The following is a 23,133-nucleotide window of genomic DNA, read 5'->3' as shown; positions in this document are numbered from 1 at the left end:
CATAATGCCACGATTTGACGCTGTGCAGACTCTGCGGAAATTCAAAGCGATAAAGATCATTGTTGCAGTGACTCACTAAGAACCATATTGAAATGTATGCTGAGTTTAAAGCGTATGAGCCATTCACAGAATAAGACAAGCTATTTAGAGCAATGAAGGTGGAGGTTGTTTGGTTTTTTTGTTCGTGATCCTGATCATCCTAAACGGAAGAATTAAGTCGTCAGAAAAGAGATCGCCGGTTCTACAAGCAGTGAGCATAGATTCAGATAATCTATAAAAATTTCCAGTGCTATATAAAGCACCGTTGCCGAATAATCTTATAAATATGGTTTACGTATGGCATGTGGCCAATATACTGTAAATACGCTTGGTTTTAGAAAATTGACATAGTAATGTTTTGCCTGGTACAGACCTAGTACAAACTTACTTTACTGGATATGTCAAATGCTCTTATAATTTGTATAGTATAAATACGATTCATGTGTGAATAGATTTAATAATTTCGAAAAGCTTGATTTTCTTTATCCGTGTGTTTCAAACAAGTTTTCGATACATTAGGCAGCGTCCTGCAGATAGGCAAGTATAAAATGGGCTAAATCATTGTGGTGACTTCATATCAGCGTGCAAAGTGCGGGTATAGTTGCACCTACTTGATGGAGAAAGCGCAAGTTTTTCAACGTACTTAAGAAATGTCCGTACTTCAGGAAATGCACAGCATCGCTGCGCTGTGCAGTTGCACATGCAGTTCAATCACAGAAAGATTGGTTTCTATACATTTTTCCATAAGCATTCAAATAGTCACCACTAAAATATCTTCTATAGGTTGTCGATGCGTGTCGGTGGTACTAACCAGATTTCAAGGCTTTTGTTTATATTGTTTGCATTATATTCAAATAGCGTGCTAAATATTTCAGAAGCCCCTATTAAATTTAGCATGTTGCTGATTATTATTCGCGCATAATGTGCACACTTATCAAATATCGATAAAGCAAAAACACTTATAATTAACACGACTAATCTTATTCTTCATCTTCTGGTCAGTCTATTCTTAAATAAAACAAACAGTTGCAGTAAAACTGCAGTAGTAGTATATCAATATACCTAGTAGTAATATGTCAGTATCTGCATTTACTTTTCAAGCGGGTAAAGGCTAGAAAACGGAGTCATTCCGTACTTCATTCTTTAACATGTTTCAACATTTAACTTCCTTCTAACACAATTTATTAATATTGGTCTTCCGAAGAATAAATAAAAACGGCCCTTCATTAAATACGCAAGTTAAACACGCTCAGTTACCACGTATTGCCAGTGCTAGACTCTAAAGGCCTCCCACTGACAAGATACCGAACACCCAATATTATCTTTCTCGTCATTTTTCGTCTGCGGTGTTGACGCCAACATCTAGCTGATTACGTGGCGCCAGAGCAGAAGCTTTTCGATGTAAGACGAGCGCAACTACACCGATCCGACAAATACATACAGATTAATGTTATGACTGTTGGCTGCCGCTGGTATTCTTGTGTGCTTAATAATCCCACGAAAGTACGCATCCAAGCATCGAGCACCTGCAAATGCAACAGTGTTTGAAACACGACCGGAATGATGAAGACTGTCAGGTAGCCTTATCTGAGAGAGATTCGTTTCCGTTACGTAACGTATATTAAAAATATTACAACTTGCGACTGCTTGTGGCTGCTGGTGCAAAGGAGGTATTAACGGTGGTGAAATGATTACCAGTGCTTGGAATTGGCAGAACAATGATTAGCTACAAAGAAAGATAGTATAGCTGCATTGAAGAACGCCGAATACTTGCCTGAGCTGTGTGAACGGTGTTGTTCGAGCTGGCTTCCGCAGACGAGAAGTTGTTGATTTCAACTCGGAGTAAGTCGATTATATATAGTTCAAAGGGACGTCGAACGGATGGTGTCTATTGGTTCGAGAGTATTTCGCGCCATAGCAATTGATTATGTGAGAATATTTTTTTTATTACAGCAAAACAAAAAATCAGACTCTCAGTTCGGATTTAGCCTGTAAATAGATAGTAGAACAGATTCAGCTGATTAGGAGTTGTTTTTAAAAACACTTGTTATAGTGGCATAGCGCTAGAAAACCTTGCTAGATCTGTTGAAACACTGGATTTTGTACTTACTGCAAATGTGTATGCTTACAGTAATCAATCATTCTAGCTTTTCGTTCTGTTGATACATTAGTTGGCAGCATAAATTCCCAATATGTGTTCAACAAATTCAACTTGAGCTATTAGTTATTCTATCACTCCTACTAGTTACTATATGTATCTAATGCCTAAAAGCAGTCGAGTGTAGACAGGGAGCGCATTTTAGTGGCTTTTAAAACCCTTTCTATCGGGATGTAGATTAAGCATGCATGGAATCGGCTGAAGCTCTTAAGCGCTTCTAGTGAAATCCAAAGTCACCGGCAAGTTGCGACTATTAGAGGAAACAACGTTTCCGGATAAGCAGTCGCTGGGAGGTCCGGCTGCTGTTGGGATGCGTGAGACAAAGCGTACTTTTTTGGGCCTCCGCTGAATTTATAGACTGAATAGAATAGAATTCTGATAGACTATATATTATCCAGGTAAAAAGCATATGATTAATACAGTTTAAATGCTCGTCTCCTCAGTCAATCGAGGCGGTGCGATTCTGACCGCCGAAATGAAGATTCAGTGTTCTACGTTCCTTCTTCCTTCGGTTCTCGTTGCTACATTTGTTATACATAGGCGAAACCAGATATTTGTAATCTTTTCAGGGCAGTGATCATCAAACATTACTATTAATGACTCAGAACAATCGAGCTAACTAGATGGAGGCATGTACGTAATATAAACATTGAACGCATGTTTGTAAGAATCCATCAAAGTACAACAATTAGCTTATACAAAGTAGCAATGCCTACAGCAACTCGATGTAGTTCGTTGAGTTTTTGCTCAATCTGCACTGTTTTACGCATAAATATGACTAAGTCAGATAAAATTCCGGCTATCGGCTCCTGCATGCGTCCCACCAAATGGACTAGTCGAGATCCCTTTCGACAACAAAAGCCGCAAATTGCATGATTCATGCGATGTACTCTTAGCAATGAGTTCGCTTTGCACGGATAAAATATTTTGCCTTTAGCCATGAAAGAAGTACCTTCTCGAGTGCAATGGATACCACTGTGCTGCAGTTTCATAACAGAGGAAAAGCTATATTTAATATATTCGCTTTAGCTTTAAGTGTACCACCCTGTACTACTATCAGACAAAACTTTATATTCTTCGAACCTTAGCTGTATGCCAGCGTGTATAAAATGCACTTGTTAAATAGAAATTGTTGAGTTAGATTAAAATTATTGATGCTAATTCTCAGAGAACACTTTTGGCTTGCTGCTGTGTTAATTCTGTGTATAGTTTCAAAGAAGATTTTCAGTTGAGAACAGACGTCCGTAATATCCGTACGTATTGTAATCGCTTACTGAGTTATTTTTAGAAACAATGCAAGTAGTAAGATTTATATAATATGTCAGCGAAAGTGTTGGCGTAAATACTTTTCTATCGTCTTCTAACGTAAATTCAGTTGGTACCACTATTTAGAAGCAAATCCGGCTTCAGCTTGTAAATATTATATATCAAGTTGAACTATTCTTGTCTCCCATATTGATATTTTCATAAAGGTTTTTTACCTCATGCAGTTCGAAGTCGAAAATTATGAAAACTGTTGGTGTTAAGACCCTATGTTCTTGTACGGCAAATACCGAATTTTCAAGCAGCTACACATTCCCAATTTGCTGAAGTTTGTTATTTTTCTTTGTCAATGCCTTTCGAACAAAAATACTAGGGGGAATATATAATGAAATATAAATAAAAGTATCCGTCATCAAAGAGTGCAGAAAAGTCGACTCGTGCCATTGAGAACAGATCGTGCCTTTTTTTTTTCGGGCGAGGCAATGAGACTGAATCACGAATAGAAGCTCGTCTTAATCTACTAAGATGAAGCAAATCTGTTTTAAGCAGATTTGATATTTGGTAACGAAACCTTGACTTATAGAAACAGACATTCAATATCGAGCAATTATGACCAGTTGTTTAGATAACATCTATTCAAGGAATATCTCTTCTATTTGATCACTCAAAGAAACTACGCCATACTCTTTCCGAAGTACATCACCGCGTTGTTAAACAAATGGAAAAATTGCACAAGAAAAAAATAATAGTAATATTCAATTAATTTGCATTTGTGCCATACTTACTCGTGTATTATACAAAGTTATCAATCGGTATTTTATTACAATAAACCTTATAACACAATGTAACTTCGTGCTTGTTGACATCTAGACGTATTTGATAATCAAAGTCTGTAATACATCACAAAGAAAAACTGTGTTTATCACTATTATGCGTGCGTTTAGGTGCAAATAGCGTACACGGAAGCGAAAGCCCGTTGCGTTAGATAAAAGTAAATAGGGTTACGTTTTCTCACTTTGCAATGACTTATTTATAAAATTGGCTACTAGAGCGCGATCTGCCTCCCACGAAATAGCTGTCGACTGAACCAGGATCGATGAACAAATTCGGTAGGGTCCTGTTATGACTAGAACGGCAATCGTTGATGAAGACTAAAATGTTAAATATGTTTCTTTCAAATTGATATTCAGACGCTGCTGCTGAATGTCATTAAGGTACAGCATAACGGAGTGGGTTCCGAAGGCTTACACGCTTGCCAAGGACCATAATTATTCTCGATTGCAGAATACGCTGTATATTTCTAATGAACGCTCTTCGTCTTTTAATACTTAGCGAAAAGCAACCTTTATATTACACTTTTATAGATACAGATGCGCTTCAGTTTAAGTAAGCAATATAAAGCGATAGAGGCAGGAGGTAGAACAACCTTTTCTATAACTAAAAGATTGTGTCTTATTGGTTCACTAAACATTAAAAATTTGGATTTTACGCGGCTTTATTGCCTATTTTTTGCTCAGAATTATCCAAAATGAATATGTAAGCACAGGGGGGTCAAATTTGTTTGGGAGACGCCCAGCTAATAAATACTAATTGCTTACATATTACTAGAACATGTTGACGACTCAGACATTTAAGAGCCAATAAGCGATATGCATTTCGGACGTTATGCAAAGGTCGTCCCGGTAGGAATTCTCCTGCAATGATGAATTCACTAAATATCAGCGGTATATGCTCCCGCCAAACGTTGAGCTCATCGGCTTAAATGGTATAAATATGGGTTTATACATTAATAAATTAAGTAGGCAAAAAGAACGGGAGGTTCAAATTCTTTAGCCGAATTCGTTGAAGGGTGTTTTAAAAACAAACCCTGTCTAGCTTAGGTTGCACTGAAATTCAGTATGCATTTAGCTTGAATATCTGTTTATAGAACAGATATAATTTCAAATATAGATCTTCAAAGGCATGTTTATTGTCTCAGGCAAATACGTAATACTACTATAGGCAATAAGATATAAAATGGTCTTCCCAGCGACCCTCATTTACCTATTAAGTGAAAGCTACCCTTAGGAAGCAAGCGATACAACATTGCACTTGAGTTCGGCATCTTCCGGCGTTGTGTTTACCGCCATGCTTATGCAATAAGCTACAGGTAAACATTTGAGATAATTAACACTCACCTAGGAGACTTAGCGATAGGAAAATTGGTAGCCAAGTAGAGACATTTTCGAGAGCATGATCGTATAGTACTAGTCAAAGTGTATTTCGCATATTGGCTAAACGCTGGTAATATTTTGTTCTTCAGGGAGGGGCCGTCCGCCTTATAAAGGGCGCAGAGCCCAAACCTCAGCCGGTGTGCCACCAGAATTCATATTATTGGCAGCGGATTGATTGCAGGCTACTAACATGGGCTTTGGCCGTCAACTCACGGCCCTGTTTTATAAGGATGTTGTGATACAGAAGCTGAAGCGACACTACATCATTTCCCTTTTGGAGCTCGTCATGCCCGTAATATATGTTTGTAAGTTTTTCAACCTATTTTTCACTTCAATCAGTTATTTTTAGGCCATTTAGTATAAAACTATTTAGTAACGTAAACACATTTTTCCTGTCATATTAGTACTAGACGTTAATTAATAATAAAATGAACGGAACACTTAGCGCAGAGGCCGCGTGCGTCATACTGAGCGGCAGCACTACAAAATAAATGTCCAGAATGAATGAGCTAAACTACTCAGGATTATTAGAGACACTTCTACATCTATTTCTACATATTTCAATTGAAAAATGTTTTTCGCTGAAATCACTCCTGTGTATTTCTAAAACCAAAATAGAAACGTCTAACACATTGGCTGGCCTTCTTTTCTAACTTTTTTACATGCAGATTTCATAATTACTAGTGCTAATTATCTGCATAAACTTGTATAATTGGATGTGTTTCTTTACAGTGCTAGTGGCATACATACGGAGCCAGTTCCCAAACTCAACAGGAAAGTGGCACGATCCACAGAAGTATGACCCTATGGGTCCATTTACGAAGGCGGATATTAGCTTTCCACAGAGATCTAAACCTTCAACAATAGCCTACGCACCCGACAAGCAATATGGAAACGACATCATGAATAGCGTCTTCGGAAACCCCAACAAGTGTAATAATTCTAAGGATTGATATTTTTTGTTGTTAACAAAGCCTCGTAATTTCGCTGAGTTTTAGCTCTTGTTGTATGCGTGTAAGCGATCCCGCACCAAATTCTGAAATGAGTTGAAATCAAAATGGATACTATACCTTGCAATACGGAGACAAATACAAAAAGATTGACTCTGCAAATAAAAAATTGGGCACACAGAAGTTAGCTGTGTGAACACTGTATGGCAATACATTGACTGCACGACAGGGCGCAGCTCATGAGTATTTAAAGTGACCGAGTCCTTTGAGAAGTGACGGCTTGTTTATTTGGTACTCAAACTTGGCCTATGTTGCAGCGATAGGAAGCGCAATAGGACAAAGAGTAAATCTAAATAGCCGTTAGTTTTTTTGCTGATCTTGGTAATAATGTACCAGTGTTTCACAGACCACGGAAGATATAATTCGTTTCCGATGCCATAAATAGCAGATATCAGGCGATGGAGGAATACCAATTCTTAAGGATTGTATTTCATATAAGGAAAGAGGCAAGAGTTGCGCTTCCAAATAGCTATTTGCATGACAGCTTGTGTATTGCAGCTTGGACCAACTTACATTCGCAGAGATAGAATACGGTATTCCCTGCACAAAACTAAAATAAGCTATAATGACGGATGAGTTTTATGGTTTCAAAATGTCGACAGAAGCCGCACATTGTTGTTAACGTACGGACATGTAAACCAATGCTTTAAGAGTGTTTTTGTCAAATGAAGCTTGCGTTATACCATCGAGTCGAAGAGATATCTAGTACGTAGTTTCGTTCGTTTATGTCGTTTATTGTTAATTGTACCTATTAAGTTTGTTGTTTCACTCCACTCGGCAGATAACCTAAAACCTTTCGCTAACATCTCCAAGCTTGACCAGTATTTGGTAAACGCTACGAATGTCGATCTCGCCGTTGTGTTCCCTGATCAGCCGGATCTGAACAGACTCGAATACCTGCTGCAGTTCTCCGATTTGTATAATATGGGTGTGGGCCTTAAGTACAGTCACTCAACTGCGCCAAGAACGCCATCTTTCTATATGGACCCGTCCGCCTATGAACGCACACTACTTTGGCCCACTTTGTACGCCTTTTTCAAAGTAAGTAGCACAAGTAACGCTCGCTCTATAAGGTTTTCTCGCAAAGGTATGTTGTCAATATTTCCGTATATGTATATGATGAAAAAAAAGAACTTTGAAATTTTCAAATGTGCTTTTTATAATAGTTCAGCAGTCGATTCTGGGATTACTAACGCCCATACATTCAGCAACACATTGACGAGCTCTTTGAACATTCTTTTCAAAGATACCAAGGAAGACCTAGTTGCGGTTTATGCTTTCTAAACTAACATCGAATCTTACCTTAATTGCTTGTAGGAATCCGGCTGCTGTTAATTAAACAATAAATATATGTATTCCGGGTTTCACAAACAAGCTGACCCGTTATATGCGTTTTGATTATTATTATTTTCTTCCTATTCTTGGAGTTTTTTTTTTCTATGAAACTAAAGAATCATTCTTCTTATCCTTCAAACTTAGAACATTTAGAAAATATATTGTTGCATCTGTTATTTTCTTTTCCAGGCACATCTAGATCATTACCTAATAAAACTGCCATCCGAGGACGAGCCCTTGATGCAACCGTTCCCATCGCAAAAATACTTTTCGTCGGACCAGTTGACACCAGACGGCAAAGACGTTTCATTCTTCGTTCTGTTCGGTTTGCTTGGAGGAGCAATGGCCTCAACAACTTATGTGCTATTTTTGTTTGGGTTCGCGAGAAACAACATCGCTGAAAGAGAAAGTCGTCTAAGGGTACGCTGAACCACTGGACGCTTCATTCGTCCTTAACGAGAAGATTACGAGTCAAACGCTTGATACACTCTACTCGTACCTACGTAAGACTGAAGTAGAGTAAAAACCGAGCAAATCATAAATACCGTAATAAACGCACTGGCAGTAAATTGGACCCGACATTAAGGGCACAGGAAATACTTCCGTATACATAAAAAAAAGTTAGAAAGACCATGATCTTAGACTCTTTTCCATAAAGGCATTCTATTTGGTGTTTTTTTAAGTTCCTGGGGATACGTTTTGACGTGTTGCTTTGCCTCATATGACTCTTTAAGATTCCATTAGACGAATCGATGATTACGTACTAATTCATCAGCACAGTCATAGACTGCGCACCTTCTGATGCATAACTCAAGAACAAAACACATTAATAGTCACGCTGCACTCGACTTTGCTTGTTTAATTCCTGTAGGAAATGATACGCATGATGGGTATGACGGACGTTGTCTACTGGGTCAACTGTCTTCTCGTCGGACTGTCTACGGGTATTCCCATTTGCGTCATTCTGACCCTGGGTTTATGCACCGGCGAGCACGCGGCAATAGTGTTCACAGATTGGAGCCTGGTTTTCACCATGCTCTTTGTGTTCACTGTGGGAGCCATTCTCATCGTGCTAGTGGTGTGCACGCTCATCAACTCGCGTACGTTGCCGACCCTTGAGCGTCGTATCGATTTGATATATTTCGGAATATAGTATCAGACAACTTTATCGATGAGTATGCTCATTTAAAATTTGGAACAGTACTGATGATTCTATATTTCGTTTTCCTTTATGTTTGACTCTGACTGGATTACAGCGAATGCAGGCTCTTTGATTACGATTCTGCTCGTGATCGGAACTTGTATATTATACTGGGCCGTCCTTGACCGTCCGATGGAATCCTCGGTCTCAGACTACGCTGCTAAGCCCGCCGCCGTCAAGATTTTTACTTCTCTGATACCATTTTTTGGAATTCAATGGCTTTTAAAGCTAATAATTTACACCGAAGAAATTGGTGAGTGGCACGTAGTCAAACGATTATTACTCTGGGATTCGTTTTGAATACAAAACTTGATTAAACGCATAGTATTATTAGTTTTATAATGAACTGTTTATTTTTTATGTGTGTTGTTCCTTTTCCAATATGTTTTAGCCGGGCTTTTTTAGTGACCAACGTGAGGACACAAAAGCTCCAGTACATTTTGCAATGATGATCAGTATACCGTAAGCTGGAGGCTTATTTTTTATGCCCTTTTTCTTGGCTCTTCTCTAACTAACTTAGCGATATTTAGTCAAAAACACATTGCGAATGCTTGTGTGAATATACGGATGATTGAATATTAAAACAAATTATTTATGAAGCTCCCTGACATTGATTGTACCGGCTACCTGCAAGTGATTACCATATTTATCGAATATTCAACTTGCATGCTACTGCTTTTAGGTTATTTGTAGATGTGAATGCTTACCGTTTACAAGACGTGTTTATGATCATAACGAACAACAAGCATCTGCTAGAAGTAATAATTACCTTACACCGTCGGTTTCTCCAGTAGTGGCGGTGCGCAGTTGGCTAAGTTGAAGCAGAACACTGATACGTTCATACTAATCTGATCTTGTATCATTGAAGAATGCTACTAACACCACTAAAAAAATTGTGTTTCCAATTCTTTCTCTCACCATCCTGCAAAAGAACTCTATCCTAAGTACAGTCGAAGATGCAAAAAGTCATACTTGTTTTATGAAAACTGGTGTCAATTCAGCCTTGGACTTACATTCAATAATATTTATTGATAAAAGTTATAAAATGAGATTTGTACGCTCGAGTCATTCTTTAAGTGTGCGCAACAATTTCCATGGAAAGGCGCTGCGCGCATGTGGTTCCATGGCCATGGAATTCGCCAAAATGTTAATTATTAGTTTTTGCCGTAGTCTTACGAATGTAAAATACAATTCTTTTGCTATCTTGATCTGCTATTTCAGGTAAAGGACTTCACTGGTCGACAATAGGTCAAACAGTTATTCCAGGTGACAACGTTTCACCTTTAACTATCCTTCTTACAATGATTTTTTCGTGGGGACTCTACCTACTTTTAACGTGGTATCTAGATGCGGTCATTCCGTGGCAATATGGTGTGCCAAAGGAGCCTTTTTTCTTTCTCCACAAGTCTTACTGGTTTTGTGGTAAGGAACAATCAGTGAGGAGCCCCGTAAACCAAGACGATGTGGAAGGTTAGTATCACGCACGTTCCTAATTATCGTCCGTTAATATTTTTCCTTGCACTTCGATAACGATATGGGGGCAACGTTCAATATTATTGTTTTGTTTGTGTGGTATGCGGCACTCCAGTATCCACTCGAAATATAAACTCAGACAATGAAGTCTCTAAAAGAAAGGAGCGATTTAACAGACAGCGACATACTAATTCTTAAAACCGTGTTTAAATTGAAAAACGTAGCTGCATTTTTGCCACTGTAGGGGTATTTTACTTGCGACTTCTTCTGCCGCCTCCGTTGCAGATTTTGAAACGGTGGAGCCCGTGTGCAATGCCGGGGAGCCGGTAATACGTTTGCGTCACGTTTCGCATAATTTTGGACCAGTTCGCGCTGTCGACGATCTCTCATTGGATCTTTATGCTAACCAGATCACAATGCTTCTGGGTCACAACGGGGCTGGCAAAACTACTGCGATGAACATTCTTACAGGGTTATTCCCTCCAACAGAAGGCGAAGTGCATATCAATGGATACAACGTGAGGAAAGATACTCGTCGGGCAAGATCAGGAATTGGCCTTTGTCTCCAACATAACGTCCTCTTTGACGAGCTTACAGTTATTGAGCATTTAAATTTCTTCGCATCGCTCAAGGGTGTGCCCATTAAAGCTAATTCAAATGAGATTTACAGGCTTCTTCACAAACTTGGTCTGTCCGACAAGGTTGAAACCCTAGCCAAGAACCTGTCTGGCGGAATAAAAAGAAAACTCAGCTTGGCCAATGCGATGGTTGGTGGAAGTAAGGCAAGTATCACGGAAAATCCCGTTATCCTTATAAGCACTTCAAGAAGTGTTAAACTGTGCTCCCTAACATGCTCTTTTTGGAATATTATACCATGTGAAAAACAACGTATGACAACAGTTTTTTTAAGATCACTTGATGTCTATGCACTGTCGAAAGAATCACCGTCTAAGCGTTTTCGTGTACCCCGACGATCAGATCTTAATTCTGGATGAACCAACGACCGGCATGGATCCGGAAGCTCGTCGAGGCGTATGGACTTTGTTACAAGAAGAGCGACAGAATCGAACCGTACTTATGACGACTCACTATATGGAAGAAGCTGACGTACTTGGGGATCGTATCGCTTTTCTGGCCAATGGATATCTGATGTGCGCGGGATCGCCAATGTTCCTCAAGCGAAAATTCGGTACGCTGTGCTGCATGTTATGACTCCGATATACGACCCTTCAAAAAATCTTCTCTCAATCTAAAATCGCCTATTATGACTTGTCCCGTATGCAAATAACCATTGTCGTTTAATCAATGAATTTTCCTATAGTTGTGAAGTGTCACTCACTTGCTTATTTTCCGTACGTTGCAGAAACTGGTTATAAGCTTACTTTTACCAAAAGTCACCGCAACACCGACGTTCAGCGGGTCCTGACAGATGTGAAACAAGTGCTGAAGGCTAACGAACGAGTATTTATCACCTCTAATCTTGGCTATGAATTCTGCATTAACATCGGCTTTCCTGAAAACCAGCTGCTAATTGATCTTTTTAAACATCTAGAGATGGTCAAAGATAATCTTGAGGTAAGCACCACAGGAGCAATTTCAATAATACGCTTTCCGATAGCCATTAGTCGTAATCACTTTGTAAGCTGCAGGTGCTAACGAAACACGTTTGCTACAACAACCTGCTGTCAATTAACTGCTACTTGAGCGCACACGCTTCAAATGTCCTGTTTCTCATATTTTAGGTTGAAGATATCGGTATCTCGGTGACAACTATGGAGGACGTGTTCATGAAAGTTGGCGAACAGGACGTAGGAATTTTTGAGAAGACTAAAGACAGGGTCACGCACAAAATGAATGGAGACCGTGACGCAGCTTATGCAATGGCTAGCTTTGGTAAGAAGGATCCAAAAATATGCTATCTGAAGAAGAATCGAGAAGGTATTTTGACAATCATGGCGAACATTCAGAATAAACATGCGTAACATAATTCGAAATTTGTGCCCGTAGAGACTTGCTACTCGTACAGAAAATCATGGTATAACAATTCGGACGGAAGCTGTTTATTGTTATCATTGATCTACTGCTGTGGATGATGATGATGACGACGATAGCAGCATGGTTTCGTGAACAACCTTCTCTATACTTTTCAATAGCATTTTTTGCACATAATAATATATGATTTTATATCAAGCTTGTTGAAAAACGCTGGCTTAAGACAAATTTAAGACAAACTCAGGTTTAACTTAAAATCAGAGTACGTTTGCAACCCTGTCGTACCCCTACCGAGCTCTACGTAACCGTCTGACTAGCTTCTGTCACTTAAGAAGCGTGTTTGTTATTTCAATACATTATGCCTTTGGCTGGGTTAATATCAGCTATAAATGTGTACTCCCTCTTTGCACTTTTTCGGATTCGCTACAGAACATATCGCCCGTTTCAACCAGGTTCCGCCTGGCTTTGCCCGAACCGTCCGTCAACTGGAAGGGCTACTCACAAAAAGGTATATTGTAAAACCCTGGTCACTAAAAAGACATTATATAACAGTAAATTAACCAGATATAGAACGAATGATTGATGCAACGGCGAGACGGGTCAGAGCATTTTAAACGCTGCCATGTGGCCCTTGCATAGTCGCACATTACTGGTTTTACTGATATTTATGCTATTTGTATATTATTAGGTTCCAATAAACAGTATATCATTGATAAAAGTAAGTCATCATTTTGTCTATCCAACATTAAAAAAAAATAATTAAGCGATTAATTGTCTTTCTTTAACATCCTCTACTTTCTAATTTAATGTGGATTTTAGTAAGCGCGATGTTCATTAGCGTCCAGATTTACGATTATTTTTTTTCCATAAAAAGTGTAATGGCAAAAATGGGCTACGTCTACACCTTCTGTTCTCACTGCCGTGCCATGTTGTAAAAGGTTTTATTTCAGTTGGGGACCTGTACTACTGAACTTTCGCTTCTTGAAACCAGACGTATTCAGGCTTATATACTGAAATTTTAAATCGATTTCCGCAAAACAGGTCTCACTTAATAAAAAGTACTATATGCATTGTGAAAGATAATTTTCCCAATGATTTCTATAGTGCATGCTGTTTACTTCTAGTATGATCTAGCATTCATCGGTGAATTCTATAGACTCGAGTTAGGCGTAAAGGCTCCTATTCCAGAGAAACTGGGTAGCTTTAGGAAAAATGCTAACTTGGTCCGATATTTATTAGTCTCCCTGGGTGTTTCTTCAAAATATTTAAAACAATCACACAATTTTGCTGAAATGATTCGACTGAATCCACCGCCGTCAAAATCTGTGTGCCAAAAATCTAACCTAACCTAACAGCCAACTTAACCTAACCTAACCCTAAAAATCTGACCCATTTCTGGTATCCCCTCTAAGTCGGGTCCACAGAATTAACTGATATCAGATTTTGCTACAAGCGGCAAAAATGGTGAATGTGCGGCATATATATTTGTGTATATCTCGTGTTTTGTTGTACTTTCATCTGCATTGTCAGATTCCACGCGATACGCCGAGAATGGAAAATGCTTTCGTACCTAATGCTGATACCGCTTATAGCAACATGTGCTTACTGTGTCATTGCAGACTCTGGTAAGCAGGACGACAATCAGGTTAGTAAAACTGGGAATTACAGCACTGTGGGAGTTAGCTTTGCGGGAAAGTCGGAAGCTTTATTTTTTCGGTTTTATTATGAATCCACATGTAGCAAAGTGTCTTATTAATTTATTACATTTACCCATTAATATACTAGATTATGCCTTCCTATTCAACAGCTCATCAGTAAAATGTACTGTTAAGTAGGAAAACATAGTTGGAAGATTGATTATTAGAGAAAATCTTTGGGATGTGTATTGTGATGAAAACAAAAAGTAAAGACAGAATCCGTGCTTTTCAGCGCCCCTTCATAAGGCTTTGTGCTTTACGTAAACAGTGAATCTAGATACTCCATTTGAAAAGGCCAACATTCGTTCTACATATAAAGTGTAAGCTATTCAAGGGAATGATTATTTAGCTGCTGTCAAGCTCATTCTGAGTTGTTCAGTTACCTAGGTAGTTGGCCATCGTCCTCGAAAGATTTCTCATATTCGACGATATAAAATATCTTATCGCCAGACTGGTAAAAGGTCACGTTACTATTAGCCTACCGTTGGGTATATTTTTACCTATAATTTCAGCCAGTTAATTTGTGTTGACTTTTTGGAGATTTCGAAACAAACTTATGTTTAATTAGACCGCCCCATATAGTGGACTATGCATTTGATGTGCCTATCTGATTTCCTCCTTTCTTAGGGGTAAATCAGGTAAACAAGAAAACTAAAAATAAAGCATTCTTTAGTTCTTTAACTAAAGGCATATACCCCAACTTACAAAAGTGTAGATAAGGTAATTACTTGCGCGATACGTTTTTTTTGTATCATTAGGACACGAAATTTTCTTATTACTTGTTGGTAATATAGAGAAAAGCCTTTATAATAGGTCGACATGTAATTTCCAAAATATTAATAACTTTTAGTCGGTGACCTATTCCCTACGCGGCATTTACGGCGAGACTGAGGGCTTTGTCGCGGGATCACAAGATATTCTCGTGGATGCTTTCATCGAAAACTTAAAACGTGATGGAGTAAACTGCCGAAAGCTTCCCGATGACAAAGTCAATACTTATTTACTTAATATTGGTGAGTTCTTTCGGGAGTTTGTAAACGAAGACTTAGAGTTAAAAAGCAGTAATAAAACAAGTGTAGGGAGATGAAAACAAAATATACAATATGGCAGGCTTGTGAAATTGGGGAAAAGGAGAAAATGGAGGTTACAAAGGCAAACAATACGAAAGTGAATAGTCTCTAACGTGGAATTCAGCACAATTTAAAAACGTCTATAGTAAAGTAGGCTTATCGTTTACTTTACGTTAGCACAAAGCTACCATGCGCGAGAAAGTTCCATTTTTGTTTTTTTTTTTAATCACACATATCGTGTGGCATATACCGTCGCGCTATTTGTTTGAGATACGTTTAATGAACATTCTTGTCGTTACTGAAAGTCATGACACGAATGTTACTGGCAACATGATAATTATAGGCCTCAAGCATCCAGGTGATTACAAATCGAAATGGTCTGCGGGCGGGCAAAACAGCGAAAACCGGACTTTGTGGTTTAATGGAGAACCCTACCATATGGGAGCAGCAGTTCTAACTCGCTGGCAGGAAGCGGTACTGAACAAACTTACGAAAAAAGATGCCGTCGTGCGAGTGACCAATCGACCACTGGAAAGGAAGGATCGCTCTCCTCCGGTCATGTATGCTTTTCTAGGTACGTTATTTTATTAAAGAAGATCCACTATTTATCTTTGTCCCACTGATATATATGCTCAGAACGATATAGTGCCTCACTGGGAAGAGGGAAACCAATATCGAATGTTAATATCAAAAATAGATTTCCAGATTTTGATCGAATTCTCGATGATATCACATTTTGCAGAATAGAACCATGAAAAGATTTTTGTCGTCTGCTGATGAAGTATGAGGCGTTCAATTCTCACGTACCATTAATTATTATTTTTAATAAATTTTACCTTTTATATTAATACAAGCTGCCTTAGCGTGTCTCAGTCACTACATCTTTACTAAAAGAATACTTGATTCGTCTTCATGTTGCCTCTAGTCTTGTGATTTTCTCTGTCTGCCTAAAATTTGAAGACGCTCTCAATGGCACTTTAAAAAAATATAATGCTTAAAATGCGGGTTAAAATAGAAAGTAACAAAACATCACTACTCGTAAACAACATTGCAATATCTTTACATTGTATTATCTAGTTGCAGCCGATACAATAGGATGCTTCAGATGAGTTAATCTCGCAAAGACCTTTGACACTTGCTTGATGCAAGTTATTCCCTCAACTTTTATTTCCTTTCAACAACATCGTTACGATATACGCAGCTGTGCGCATGATCATATACAGTATATCTGATCCCTGGCTTCTAACACTATTTTTTCCTGTTCTGTATTTATTCAGTGCACTTTAAATCGACTCTTTTCATGGCCATTGTGGTGTCTTACCTAATCACTTCTGCAATCATGTTTCCCGTCCAGGAAAGGGTTACCAAAAGCAAGCTGGTGAGTAGCTTACCCATAAATACACCCAAAAATAGAGGCAGAAACTTACATGGTGGTAAATTGAAATTTTAATTTAAACAAAAAATATAAATTAAAAAATGAGGAACTACTAGCAGCACTACTAGTGGATACGTTTTAACAAATGGTTACATACATTATTAATTACATCGTACTCTTAACGGTATGACATCCGTTTTTAAATATGAAAATGATTGTAATAAAAGCAATGATCTAGATCCCTGGCAGCGTGCGTTAGAGTCTTCAAGAATTCAGAAAAAAAAAACAACTTGATCGCTATGTTCCTATATGAACGTTTAATCGTTCGTAACCTTACATGCTATTGAAGTATGTTCGCCTCGAATACATTAGCCCCTTAGCCATTAATCAATTAATTTTTATAAGGGTTCAAAAACCTTCGACTATTCCATGTACGAATATAAAAAAAATTTTGCAGAGAGTCTTATATATTTAATATACAGGAAGATAATTTCCCTTTAGTCTAACTGTTGTGTCAATACAGGACAAAATGAACAAAATGTCTCTCTAGTGCTAAGGCGGTCCTTCTTTGACTCTATTAAGATGCACTTAAATTATTTGTTAGTGCTGGAAGCTCTTTTTTTAAAGTACCGTTGATCACTGCCCTCCATTTAAAATGTGCTGTATTTTGTAATACCGATGTTTACAGATCCAACTGATGTCTGGGGTCAGCCGCCTTACATACGTGGCCTCGAATTTGCTCTTTGATATGGGAATAATGCTTGTACCCATCATGTGCATGGTAGTTATTTGTGTTCTTATAAATCCCTCAGAAGGCTTTCGCTCCTACCGAGAGACAACAGGTATGCGCTTACGATGTTTGTTCATTACACTTTTTCGTCAACAATTATAACTGTTCAATAGAGGTCACAACGCGAGGTACGTTTCCTAAAGCATTGAGATTCAGCTCCACGTGCGAAATCAGAATATTCGATTATGCAGCCGAATCTTAACATGGAAACGTTTCGTTTTTCTGAATAAGTTTTTCCTTTTTTTTTTGGAATTAGCCCGACTTTACCCAGATACGAGTTTCTCATCAGATTTCTTATATATATCTCAATCTGCAAATAACATTTTAAAAGTATCTGTGCGTTAAGCGATATTGGTAGGTGGTGGTAACTTTTCACAAAGTGTCCCGAAAATATGCCACCTAAAGAATCCAACGGCATTATATTTGGGTCTGATAGCAGGTTGAAAATCCCAAGTTTAAAACAGCCGAAGAGTTTGCGCAATAATAGATCCTTTGCACCTCTCAAACAAAATCTCTTATTGCGCAATGTGATATATTATTGGTGCTTACATAAACAACTTGAGTGCCATTTGATACTCTCGCCTTTAAGACGGCTCTTATTTTCTGTATCAAAGACTCGGGTGTATCGAAAGTGGCTTTTCGAGCCAATTTGATGAATTTAAATCTAATGAATCTAAGCTTTAAAATCCAAACTTTATTGAGAATCTTCATGAAAGTTTTTGTCGGATTTTTTGAAAGCCACGTGAGAGTTGGCAATATATGCGGGCCAACGATGACAATTAAGAAAATGTTCAACCTTAATAGGCGTTTGCCTAGAGCAGAAAGGTTAGGAAATAGCTAATCTTAGCTCGGATTGCGATAAAAAAGCACGGTTTTTCCCATGATGAGTCTGCTGTTTTGCTGTGGAAAGACTGGCCTTCAGCACTAAAAATAGTGGATGAATGCATGCTCGTCAGGGAAAACAGTGCACCAAAAAAAATAGCAGAATTTAAATGACCAGCCGTCAAACAAATACTACACTATGAAATCTTACAATTTTCGCTAGCTCACTGATACTAATGAAGCCTTCCTTATTTTCCGCCTGAATGGCAAATACTCCATTACTATCATCGATGCTTAAAGAGCGTGTCGACAAACACGCTCTTTTTTACATTCATTTGTATTATTATGTTCCTTGTGAGTTCGCGTGATCAAAGCTCAAAGTTTCTGAGAGCTTTCCGCAGTAGTGCCAGGGACGAATCAAGACAGACACTGCAGTGTGGTCCTATTTGGGCTGCCTAATTTTTCCTTATGATATTAATTATGAGCTTGATAGTAGCCAATAAATTATATCTGGGGTCGTTCTTTTTTGTCTTTTCAGTGGCCTTGTTTTTCATCCTTGTCACATACGGTGTCTCTATGCTGCCTTTTATATACGCCCTTGCCTACCTCTTTAAGGTAAACGCATAAGTAGGATACTATTGTACTGGACCATTTTTTCGCCGTTATTTACGCTCTTGGTAGTAATTCTATATGCTGTTTGATTTTCCGGAGCTCGATTGCAAATCCTTAAGCACTATCTATTAGAGAGTTACCTTGAAAAATTCACTAAGATTACAAATAACTGGGACTATACATTAACCAAATTTACAACAGTTTACTAGCAGCCGTCGTCGAGTAAACTGTGTACCGACCCAATCGTAGATAGACAAAACAAAATCTAGTATCGAAAGCAAAAACAACTGGAACCAATTCAACCGGAAAATGCTTTGTGGATTTGCATAATCAGTACTTTTACATTTTACCCATGTTTTGACTTCAAAAAGAACTGAGAGAAACGATCCTGTTATCATCCAGTAAATCTGTAGTAATCCAACAAGTTCACTTCAGCTTTCAGAAAACTTTATGTTTTCTCGCTGTGTGTAAATGTGTAATTGTGGCAAGCAGGCTTTACCTCTTGGAAAGATGAGATCTCAAGATGAAAAATTGATATTAAGGTGGCTTCTTACCACTTTGGAGCACAGTGTTTTCGATTGGTGGAATTAAAAAATCAAATACGCAGAAGTTTGACTTTTTTTTTTCTTGCTTTCAGGACTCAGCTTCAGCTCTATCGGCACTCCAGGTCCTTTCTGTCGTTCTTGTTATTCTCGTGGGGCCCGCCATCCAGATTGCGGACCTGATCTCTGTATTCAACGACACTATGTCTACTTACTGGATTAAGGTAGACTAGCAGCTACTCTTACCTGCAGTTCGATTAGTTACATGTTTTTCTTTGCTTCTGTATTATTTGTTACGAACGAGAGTTACGTAGAACTATCGTTACTTTGTGTCGCTATGAGTTCTAGCGAATCGATGTTTCCATCACATATTAACAATACGCTGGGTCTTAAATCTGTATTGCTTTTGTCTCTTATTTCAGCTGGCAAGCTTCTTTCCTGGCTTTGCAGCTGCGTACGCGTTTGGCAACATCCATGTGAATGGGCAAGATAAACAAATCTGCGATAGAATTGCAGATGAAGATCGGCACGTGTTCTGCCCGACTATATTGAAGGAACTTATAGAACCGTGCTGTCACCGTACGTGATATATATAGTTAGCTCATTGGCGGCTAGATGGTACACATAATAAAGTCTTAGCTTCTTGCAGGTGCACCTAGGTCGCTGGCCATAATGGGCCTGCCATTTAAACGATGGTAATAAAATGCATTTCGGTAAAAATGTTGAATTGCTTACAGCTTGTCCCGGCAGTCCCAGTGGTTTTTGCTTCCAACATACTTCGCTGTTTACGTTCGACCCGCGTAATGGAGTGATGTTCCAGATTATGGCAATGTGGGTAGTTGGGATCTTCGGCTTTGCTTTTCTCGTCCTCATGGAAACGTATTCGCAACAGGCCGTCGTCCTTCTCGAGTTTGTCAATTATCAAGGCATCCGTAACGCTCTGAGCATTAAAGCGCTTCGACGACGCTTCGGTGGAAGCAACTTTGTGCATGGTTTGTTCTGCATCTATTTACTTATGTTTTGTATACCAAAATGTGTTTATTAACGTTTTCCGCATTAACCGATTAATTTTATGGATATAAAGCAGAGTTTATGTAGTTCTGCGACGACGTCAAGCATTACATCGGACGACTTCGCTTCTCCCAGCAAAACGAACTGTGTTCATGGCTAAATTCGACCGGCCTCTAAATGAATACATCAAATTACACCGATGTAAACATCCACGCTAGATCTTCACATTTGTTTTGCCTTTTATTCACCTCTATCTGTGTCTCTCGTGTTAAGACCGATAGTCAAAAACTCACGGCTAAGCGAACACAGATGGGTTCTCTCGCTACATAACGGATGCCCTTTTTGCTATAACGCCTTATTGCATTTTTTTAAGAACTAAGTAACACGGTCAAATTGTGATAAACATAACTCATAGAGAATTACCGTCGGGTGTGAAAACGCGATCGATACTGGCAAGGCATTAACACTTACGGAAGCAATCCATGCACGCAACCATGCCGATGAATCCGTATGCTCCAGTTAGTATAAATGCGGTGTGTACTAACATGTTGATTTCTTTCCAGATCAAATCAACGATAAGATTGAGCCAGAGGACTCGGATGTGATTAACGAACAACAACACGTCGATCACGCAGTGCGCGAAAAAAAAACAAATGATTACGCCCTTTTAGTGCACTCGATCACCAAGTACTATGGAACCTTCCGCGCGGTGAATGAAGTATCGTTTTCCGTGCGTAACAGGGAGTGTTTCGGTCTTCTCGGTGTGAATGGTGCCGGCAAAAGTACGATATTCGGCATGCTCACTGGCGATCTATTGTTATCAGGTGGGAACGCCTATATCCAGCAATCGGATTTACGAACAAGATTGCGCGAATTTCAGGGGTATATTGGTTATTGCCCCCAGGACAATGCTCTTATCGACTGCATGACCGGTCGTGAGATGTTGGACCTGTTCTGCGCGCTTCGAGGTCTGTCTCGCGAACAGACGCCAGCGATTGTGGATTACATGATCGAGCTGATGAACCTGACGCCGCATGCGAACAAATTGACACGAACATATAGTGGTGGCAATAAACGCAAACTATCGATAGCAATAGCCATGATCGGGAATCCACGTATGCTGTATCTTGACGAGCCGACAGCCGGCGTAGACCCAATAGCGCGCCGCAAGATTTGGGCAACGTTAGTCGCCGCCCAACGCGATCTCGGCTCTGCGGTTTTGCTAACGTCGCATTCAATGGAGGAGTGCGAAGCACTTTGCCATCGTATTGGTATCATGGTAGCAGGAACGATGCGCTGCCTCGGATCTTCGCAACATCTGAAAGAAAAATACAGCCAGGGCTTTACGGTACTTGTAAAACTTGCCTATGATTCGAAAGAACTAGAAGACGCTGTCTGCGCGTGCATGCATCACCTTTTCTCCGGCCAGTGTCGTCTCAAAACCAATCATCAGGTAGGCTAGATTTTATTCGCAATAGAAGTTTTCGTTTTCCTAAGTGTTTTTCTTAATATGTGAGCAGTCTCTCGTTGACTGGGTGCGGAATATGCACAATGCGATAGTACTCTGGTGGCCTGTGTGTAGTAGGAACGGTTAAGATTCGCTTGAAATGTTTGTTGCGCGGTACAATCGACAGTGACCATCACCGTCAACTCAAGGAAGGAGTATTCCTATTTACATGTTCATGTAAAGGTTTATGAGGTTCACTGTTTTAAAAAAAATTCTAAAGGACATTTCTGATGGTACTTGTGACATCAACAGCGTCTCCTGAAGTTCCATGTAACTAGCTTAAATCTTAAGTGGAGTGAAGTGTTCGAGCTGATTCTGCAGCTGCGCACACGGTCAGATCTGGCTCTCGAGGACATCCAGGTATAATATTCTCACCTTATTATGTTGTAGATATAATAACTAATATATTGCAGGTTAAGCTAAATCAACGATTTCTAGAGCTAAAACAGTCCCGAAGTTTGGTCCATATGCACAGGGCCGGTCCTAACGTATATTGTTTGCCAGGTTTCAGATACCACATTGGAAGAAGTATTCCTTACGTTTGCAAACGCTAGAAACTCGTCGAGCTCAAATGACGAGGTGATCGAAACCCGCGAGGCCGATCGAATTCACGTCTGAGCTCCTGAAACTAAATTATAAAATGTAGAATCTGTTCGGCTGCGTTATAATCTATGCACCCGACACAATTTCGTTCGGGGCCCCTAGTAAGCAACTCGCTAATATCAGCTTATGAGATGAGGGCTACTAAAAATCTCCCTTCAATAAAAAACCATGAAAAATTGTTTGTACACTGAGTAACTTATGGTGGCTTCGTGTGTGCGTGTTGAATCTTTGTTGATGCGAATCTTGCATGCTTCGAAGCCATCGAACTATATACACGATCACCTTAGATGTACACTTGAAGCTCATGTTGGTATAATCTGTTTGTGCGTGTGAAATTGAGGATGAAGCAAAGCTTTTGAACCTTAATGCAGTCACGTTAACACAGGTGACAGTCCAACACCTGTCCTATTTAAGAAGAAG

General features: G+C 39.2%; 1 protein-coding gene across 4 annotated transcripts; it reads left to right on the top strand.

Moving 5' to 3' along the window:
* Positions 1 to 99: 99 nt before the first annotated feature.
* On the top strand, positions 100 to 23,127 carry LOC111252363 (phospholipid-transporting ATPase ABCA3-like). 4 transcript variants are annotated; one of them, XM_086993478.1, is made up of 25 exons: positions 100 to 250; positions 5,763 to 5,978; positions 6,406 to 6,606; positions 7,465 to 7,724; positions 8,208 to 8,438; positions 8,890 to 9,118; positions 9,275 to 9,472; positions 10,441 to 10,689; positions 10,978 to 11,474; positions 11,671 to 11,881; positions 12,056 to 12,267; positions 12,435 to 12,585; positions 13,114 to 13,192; positions 14,215 to 14,329; positions 15,232 to 15,394; positions 15,795 to 16,025; positions 16,729 to 16,829; positions 17,515 to 17,668; positions 18,977 to 19,053; positions 19,688 to 19,816; positions 20,015 to 20,171; positions 20,330 to 20,584; positions 21,167 to 22,056; positions 22,363 to 22,470; positions 22,615 to 23,127. In XM_086993478.1, exons 2-25 carry the CDS (start codon positions 5,864 to 5,866, stop codon positions 22,726 to 22,728), a joined length of 5,127 nt encoding a protein of 1,708 aa, XP_086849604.1. In that variant the 5' UTR covers positions 100 to 250; positions 5,763 to 5,863; the 3' UTR covers positions 22,729 to 23,127. The 4 variants fall into 4 exon arrangements, with proteins under 4 accessions (XP_086849604.1, XP_022665837.1, XP_022665836.1 ...); XM_022810102.2 differs by lacking the exon at positions 100 to 250 and adding an exon at positions 1,409 to 1,616; XM_022810101.2 differs by lacking the exon at positions 100 to 250 and adding an exon at positions 1,409 to 1,881.
* The last annotated feature ends 6 nt before the right edge of the window (positions 23,128 to 23,133 follow it).

This window comes from Varroa destructor, unplaced genomic scaffold, assembly GCF_002443255.2.
Source record: "Varroa destructor unplaced genomic scaffold, Vdes_3.0 BEIS01000006.1, whole genome shotgun sequence".
In the NCBI taxonomy this organism is placed as follows: Eukaryota; Metazoa; Arthropoda; class Arachnida; order Mesostigmata; family Varroidae; genus Varroa; species Varroa destructor.
The sequence above is the reverse complement of the archived record's forward strand: the minus strand, read 5'-3'. Positions and strand labels throughout refer to the sequence as shown.